The following is an 8,228-nucleotide window of genomic DNA, read 5'->3' as shown; positions in this document are numbered from 1 at the left end:
CACAGCCATCCCGCTTCTTTTTTTGAACCCCCACCATCCCCAAACAACTTGACAAGAGCTTGTCAACAAGGGGTTGCTGATACACAGCATCCAATAACAAGTGCATATCCGTCGATGATGGCTTAGCAGCCCTCAACACAACTCCGCAACGCTAAGCCAGTTGCGTCTCCGAGAACCAACTTGAACCCATCACTGCCGCCGCCAACAAACGCAGGAACTCTGCACAACATGCGGCACTGTACAGGACCTCTGAGGAAACAAAGCTTGAAATGATATCCCTTCTAGAGGCGTCTTCTACCGTTTTACGTCGCCCGGACATGGCGTTCGGATGAAAGGGAGGACTCAGACCTCGAACGGTTCAAGCCCCGGCGCCACGAGGGACTACTTGTACATTCTCGTCTGGATCAGAGTTTGGCTTGCAACAATGTCCGCCTGGGAGACCGAGAAGTCTATACTTCGAACACACGATTCCTGGTAGTTATCGCTAAGGTTATTTGAGACAAGGTTTGCTAAGCCCTACGAATGAATGATGGATGCCCGCCTCAAGACCTGTATGCTTGCTGAATCATATTGGATGCATCTGGCACCCTGAGACATAGCCATAATCGCAACACCTTTTTCGTACCTATCCTGATCAATAAAGACATGTACGAGTAGTGGAACGCCAGGTTGTCTGACTAGCAACCGCTTTGCATTGATAAGATCATTGAATGTATTGGAGGTATGTAGTATGTATTGTAAGCCGGACCAGGCATTACATGGCGTTCCGGGAGATGCAGGTCTAATTAACTTGATCTTGGGTATTTTCTGTGATCATTTCCCTCGTGGATACCTCACTCTCCTCGACTCCACCTAGAACAATTGATCAAATTAGAAGTTTGCCTGCTAGTGAGTTAGATCCCGCCATAATTTCCTATGCTTTTGATCGTGTCCAGTTGAGTTGCATGTAAACATTCCGATGCCTGTCTCATTGCGCGCCATGTTGAGCCGACGCCATGTGGAGATGACATCCATTGTCAACGTGGTGCTAGGCGTTTGTTTTGTTCCGCGAGACTTCTGAAGTTCATCTTAGTCTATGGCCTATGCTACGTATGTATGTACGATGGTTAAATGGAGACGATATTGCCTCGGACTGGCTAGGTTGTAACATTCTGTCATAACTAATGGAGATCTGTAAGCGCAGGGATATTGACAGGCATGCTCGAATGAGTAACTCTTGACAGCAGTGATCTTCCGGGTCGGCAAGGACTTGAAGATACGAGTGACCAGTTTGGGAATAGCCAAGCAAGATATGCTTGAATCCAATGCTTTGACCACCCTGTCCCTGACTGACTGACTGAATGAATGAATGAATGAAACTGGTACGCCTTCCCCGGAAGATGCAACGCAACGTGCGAGTCGATGGGGCCAGTGACAAGGGCGCAGCGATCACGTCGAGAAACGTTTTGAGGGTGAGGGTGAGGGAGAGACAGGAGACAGGGGGATACCTACAGTACAGTTAACAGTACGTACGTTCAAGGGTCTCAGATTTGGGAAGACGGGCGAGGCCGGACTGCGCCCCCAGGCTTCGGGGCCGATTGAGACATCAAGCAACCGAGGAGAATGATTGGTCCCAGAAACTGATTGATTGCTTGATTCACAGCACAATTCTGTGAGAGGCACAGCCCTCTGTTCATAGGGCAGGGCAGCACTATTTGATGCATCGTTGGGTTACATCTGGTTTGGTTGTGCATTGGTTTATCGATAAAAATATCTGCCATTTCTTTGCACCAGTGCCGTTCGGGTAAAGCCTCTTTTTCGAACCGCCACGTTCTAGCAGACTGTTTCAATGTCTCGCGGCCCCAGATATTTGCAGACGCGGGCGGGTAGTGTTGCTGGAATTACCCTAAAGATGCTTAGAATGCTGCGTATGTAAGTTCATTGAGGCAACGGAGGAATGCTGCGCATGTGATGTGATGTGCTGTGAAGCCTACTAATGCCTAGTTTCAAAGAGCTTGGAGCTTAGAGGTTACTCTACTTCATTACTTTACCGACAATATAACCAATCGCCTTCTTGTTTGGTCAATTGTCGATATGCTGTGGTATTGATACAGTAGCAATTAAGTAAAAAGCAAGCACTAACTCCCTCGAAGCAATATCACCCACCAACTTTGGGATACTCTGCGACAGAGACAAACATAATTGCAAGTGAGAAGACTGCAAATAATTTTACCTAGCATCCTGGAACCTTACCCTCACCTAAGGGCTGGTCCATGTCAGATCAGACTCATCGAGGATCAGGAGGACATGATTGGGCGTGATGTGATGAAGGGAGGGATGGAGGGGATGATGATTAGGATATGATGAAGACGAGGAGGGGGCTCTACGCAGTACGTACAGTAAAGTTGCGGCAAACGGTGTTGGTTAGGCACCTAACTAACTACATACTGACTGTAGGTTTGGTAGGCTTGAGGCAGATCACCGCGCGAACCATGGACGGGAAGATTGACGATGGTCGCCGCACGGGGTCTAAGTTCATAGGTAAACTCTGCCTTGCCTTGCCTTACCTTGCCTGCTATGCTGCATCTGCATGTGCATCTAGCATTGAGTTTGGACTTCCGCAACTCTCGTTCAATAGCTTCATTTAGCTACCTATCAAACTGCCGTCACAATTGGCTGACCACGAATAGCAACCTGGTGACACCCAGCCCGTATGTATCAACATGCTATGGATTACTTGATATTCCGAGGGGAAGCGGTACGGTACGGCACTGGCTAGGTAGGTAAGTACAGAGGGTCGTGACGTGGGACAGCCTTGGGAGACCCCTGAAGATGGGAAAGGCGACGATGGACCCATCAACTGCGGTCGCCGGAGTGTCCTTGAGACTGGAGATGTGAGGTGTGCCAGGGTTGGCAGTACGTACCGGAAGCTACATCCTCCGAGTACCGGAACTTGAAGCAGAGCCCCCCTGCCTGAGAGATTCCTCTGTCAACCCTTGGAATCGCCCCGTCACACTGCCAAATAGCAACCCTGTCCACCTAGGAGGCCTTCTTCTTTGTACTGCTACACGCGACGCAAGTTCCTTTTATTGACGTCTTCGTAGATCAATTTGTTTCTCACGCACACGCCTCGGTCGGGTCTTTGGTTCACCCCATGTTTCCGTACCAAAACGGTACTCTGCTCTGTAACCTCCGCCTTTTGGATATCAAGAGCAGACAAAGCTGCAACTCTAGGTTATTATCGAGGGCGGTGATACATGGCGGACCATTTTCTTCGTGGAGATATTCTTCCCCGTATCTCGCAGTGAGAAAAGGCGGGAGGCGTATCGCTCGCCTCAATCATTGTCTCTGCTCCCCTCAATGATAATGATCCTCCCGAAATCCAGGGCCCCCAAGACATGGATGCAACATGTCTTTGAATATCAAAGCCTGGAATTGTCTACACAGTCCAGGACTGTATTGTACAGTACATCCATACACACATCGACCGTACTCTACGGCAGGTACATTTCAGTTGAGTAACTCAATGAACGAATGCATCAATGTGCCGTCTCTCTTGTCTCCCTGATCCTTACACTCTGAGGCAGGCTGGCGCTATTTGGCGCTGCATGGCGCTGGGCCGCTGGCGTGCCTCTGTCTCTGTTTCTGTCTCTGCCATTTTATGGAGTTGGACTTGTTTTTTCCTTCTCACCTTTTGTTTTAGACCTCCCCGCGGCTGTGCTTGCTTGCTTGCTTGCTTGCTTGCTTGATGTGATGTGCTGTGCTGTGCTGTCCGTCATGTACACACACACCCTCCTCGTCTTTTTTGGGCCTGGTCGACTGGGCTTGGGCTTGAGCTGGCTGGCTGGTGATGGGGTGGTGGGCTCACCCTCCCCCCCTGGTTCCCTCCCCTGGACTGGCTTCAGTTGCTGGGCCCTAGAGGCTTGAGGTTAGAGAGAGCTAGGCCCTACCAATGTACCGGCCGATGTATCGTACATGGCTTCCACCTCTGGGACACTCTCTACCCCAGCAGCTTCCTCTCAACTTGTCTGTCAACTGGAGAGAGCCGATCCATCGCGGACGGGGCCCGAATGCAGGTGCAGTGGTTCCTTGACTATATCTACGTTGGTAGCCCCCAACCCTCTCGCTGGGTCTTGCAAGAGCTTGCTACTCGACAACGACAACCTTAAAAGGGTCAATCTACCACGACAGTGTTTTTTTTAAAGACCATTGTCTGTCCTTTCCAAGACGACAAGACAGTATATCAACTGGTCTTTGAATCCTTCGACCTATAGTGCCCCTCCCACCATCCACCGAACACTAACATTACCCTCATCTCCAGCTTCATCTTCACCACGAACACTTTGAGACAACTCTTCTCAAAGACATCTTGGTGAACTGGGCATTCTTGATTAGACCCTGGCAACACTCCTTCTTCTCGAAACACAGAGAAGTTCATCAACAGCACACGAGTTCCGGGAAATCAACCAGAAGAAGATTGTTTGCCGCGTCTAAACCCACATCCACCAGAAACATCTCAGACCCTCGAGACTTTGACTCACCTCAAGCCTCACTCCGTTTTCTGGAATGCGAAGTGCAGGTAAGTTTCTCCGGGTTATGTCCACTCATTCTTTGTCTCGACATTGAGAAAAGTCCCCGCTTCTGCCACTCTTTGCCCTTGACTTGGAGCTCTGAACCTGACATTGTGGGTTGCGATTATAGATAAAGGTGATTGCAAACCGAGCTTGAGTTACAACTACTTCAAGCCCGTCCTCACCTTGACCAACACAACTCCCATCTTCACCTTACCGACATTCAAAACCCTGTCTTCCGCCCTTCTTCCACAGACATCATGACAGCCTTGACAGAACCATCATTCGCCATGTTCCCTCACCACTCCGACGCCGAGGAATTTGCCCGATATACGGACTCAAACGTCATCTTCACTTCGGGGCCCATGGACGTGAGCATCCCTGCCGATGCCTTCGGCTTCCAACAGCAGAGCGGCAGTCAAGATGTATTTGCTTCGTCCATGGGATTTGTCGAGCCCTCATTATACGCCGAGGCTCCCAACTACGTGCTCAACAGCCGCGCATCACCCAGCATGTACACAGATGAATCTTCTGACATGAGAATCCCTTCATCAAGCCTTTCCACAGCCTCGGCAGCGTCAACAACGTCTTCGGCAATTGGATCTCCCCAATCAAACCATGGCCAAATGGGTGCAATGCCCGAGTGGGCTACCCAAGGCCTCGGGCTCCAGCCTGCAATTGTGGGCAGTGACTACATCGGATCCGATTTTGCGTCGTTTCCTAGCTCCGGAATGGAAGAGCTCAGCTTTGATTTCCCGGCAGCAAAGGCTTTTGTTGGTAAGTTCAGAGCTATTTCTTACTCGCTTCGAGTTCGGCAATCCCTTTCCCCCTGCTTCGCAAGGGTATTGGTAGAAAGATAGACCCAGTCTGAGGCCTCTTCCCCACCACCTGATGCTTAGTGCCTCTGAACCCCTGCTCGGTTCGTTGCTTTGAATATGACAAAACGATGTGTCGGATTGCGCCTGTTTCTACCAGGTCGTCGGCTCTCTTGGCTCATTGAGTTCAGCTTGAGCCGAGTTGAAGATGGCCGATCATCATCTTGTCCTTCTCTCTGCTTCCTCTTAGAGTTTATCCCTCGCAACCACGTCCCACTTCCCATCACACGTTCATGTCTGCCTTTCTCTTTTAAACAACGATTTAACCCGTGGGCTCTTCCGTTGTCAACTGAGACATTACACACGACGTTAACCCAATCGGCGCTCAATGTCACCTCTCCCCTGTCAAACGATTGGGGATCTTGCTTGCTTTTCATCGGCAGTGGCCAGCTGGAAACCCATCTTGGGCCTAGCTCAGCTGACTTGACGTTGCAATCTCTATCATCCGCGTCCATCCCCAACTCCACCACTCTCCGTTCCGTTCCTGAGCAGCCAGTACTGAACTGCCTGTTCTGTCTCTGTACTGTTACCGTAGTAGATCGCTAACCAGGTTTCTCTATCATGACAGACCCATCTCTGATTCATCCAGAACTTACTCGCCCTCCCATGGGGATCCCTCCCTATGACAGTCACTTCCAGCAAACCAATGCCAATCCCAATCACACATATCCCACTTCTCCTTCTGCCTCTTCCTCTTCGCCTCAACCTCACATGATGAGGACCAATAGCTCTTCGCCTTTTCTCCAAACCACAAACTTTCAATCCACTTTTCCCAGCAGCCCTTACGGTGCACCAATGGATAATCACAGTCAAACTCAGAACCATAACCATATCCGTGCCCCAAGCGTCACCCAGTTCGTTCCACCTACACCAGGCGAGTATAGCAGCGACGAGTCCAAGGAGAAGCAAAGATGCACCTATCCCGACTGCGGCAAGACCTTCAAGGACCTCAAGGCTCACATGCTCACTCACCAGACTGAGCGGCCTGAGAAGTGCCCCATTCAGACCTGCGAGTACCACACAAAGGGCTTTGCTCGCAAGTATGACAAGAACCGTCACACCCTCACACATTACAAAGGCACAATGGTCTGCGGCTTCTGCCCAGGCTCCGGCTCGGCTGCGGAGAAGTCCTTCAATCGTGCCGACGTCTTCAAGCGCCACTTGACTGCAGTTCATGGTGTTGAGCAGACTCCACCCAACAGCAGAAAGAAGTCTTCTGCAGGTGCCAACTCGAACAAGAAGCTGACTGGCTATGCTTCTGATGCTACTGGCAAGTGTAGCACTTGCTCACAGACCTTCTCCAATGCACAGGACTTCTACGAGCATCTTGACGACTGTGTGTTGCGCATTGTTCAGCAAGAAGACCCTGCCGAGGCCATCAACGCCAAGCGCCTTGCTGAGGTTGAGAACGATAAGGATGTGCACCAGACTCTAGAGAAGAACAACCTACCCACTACCACAGACACGGCCATGGCAAACCACGGCGATGAAGATGCCGACAGTGGTGACGATGATGATGATAGCTCTCCTCGAAGCAACTCCTCCCCTGCCACAAGAAAGAAGGGCAATCCAGTCAATGGTGTCCAGAAGTCTCGCGGTGTTACTCACTCCCGCGGTGGTGTTCCCTTGGGAACCAAGACTCGCAGCCGCAAGAACCGCCGCGACTACCCATCATCGTGGGGCTTTGATAAGGGCCAGATGACCATGAAGAAGCGTGTTATGGCCGTCTTTGATGGTCCTCGTCGTCTTGCCAAGGATGACATGATGCTCTCCACCGATCATGAGGTCCGTATCAAGCTATCTGATGGCAAGTCTTATGTCACCGACCTCGACGTTCAAACTCTTAAGCGAGCCGCTGGCTTCCACGGCGCCACTGATGAAGAGAAGGGTCCTTGGATCTCCGATGACCCTACCGCTGAGCAGCTCAAGGAGATGCAGCAAATGCTCACCACCACCACCACCACCACCACTTTATAACGACTCGGCGTCATCGACCACACACACCAACGATCACCAACTACAACCCCTCTCTCAAAGTATACGAACAGAAACATACCGAAAAAAAGCATAATAGGCGCGGCGTAAGCGGGACTGTATTAGAAAAAGGGAACACCCGGGTATTTCGGATACTATTTTATGGCTGGGTTTAGGCTTGGATTTGGGAAACAGGACACATCCGCTTATGGAAGAGGCATAGGTCGAGAGTTTCGAAGCAAAGGAAAGGAATGGAAAGGGAACTGATTTGCGCCATGGAGTTGACATATCGATACCCATGTTTTTACTGTTGTTTTATCTGGGATTTGGACTGGTACCTCACCCATTGATGGCTTAATGACAATAATGGACTATCTTGACAGCAATACTTATTTGAGGACTCTGTCCTAATCTGCATATTGTTCAAGCACTGTTTGTTTGTGGTGATTGGTGTTTTTCCTTGAGTGTCTGCTGAAGTTAGTGTACAATATATTTGGACTGGAATCGGCTTGCGCATATGTTTCAGGATATGGGAGTTTTTGACGGCGTTAGTAGCTGAAAAAAGGATGTACATATAATATGAGCACTAAGATGATAATACCCCGATCTGACATGTTACTAGACTTGCGATGATCCATAACTAACTACCTTGGACATCATTTGCGTTTCTTGCTGCACCGCATCAAGCACGAACATGTCCACGTCCAGGCCTTGCTTGATAGATCGCATCTTACTCGGCATGGTAGCTTATCTTAGAGTGTAAAATAGCTTGGTGCCTCTGGTTACAGTTGGTTGCCTAGTAAGAACGTGGAAAAAAGGTTGATAAGGT

General features: G+C 50.1%; 1 protein-coding gene across 1 annotated transcript; it reads left to right on the top strand.

Moving 5' to 3' along the window:
- Positions 1 to 4,810: 4,810 nt before the first annotated feature.
- Positions 4,811 to 7,402, top strand: J7337_010622 (uncharacterized protein; the record flags this gene model as incomplete). Its single annotated transcript, XM_044828197.1, has 2 exons — positions 4,811 to 5,327; positions 5,994 to 7,402. 2 exons carry the CDS (start codon positions 4,811 to 4,813, stop codon positions 7,400 to 7,402), a joined length of 1,926 nt encoding a protein of 641 aa, XP_044676751.1.
- Between the last annotated feature and the right edge of the window lie 826 nt (positions 7,403 to 8,228).

This window comes from Fusarium musae, chromosome 8, assembly GCF_019915245.1.
Source record: "Fusarium musae strain F31 chromosome 8, whole genome shotgun sequence".
In the NCBI taxonomy this organism is placed as follows: Eukaryota; Fungi; Ascomycota; class Sordariomycetes; order Hypocreales; family Nectriaceae; genus Fusarium; species Fusarium musae.
Note: the sequence above shows the minus strand (reverse complement) of the source record. Positions and strands in the feature narration are given on the sequence as shown.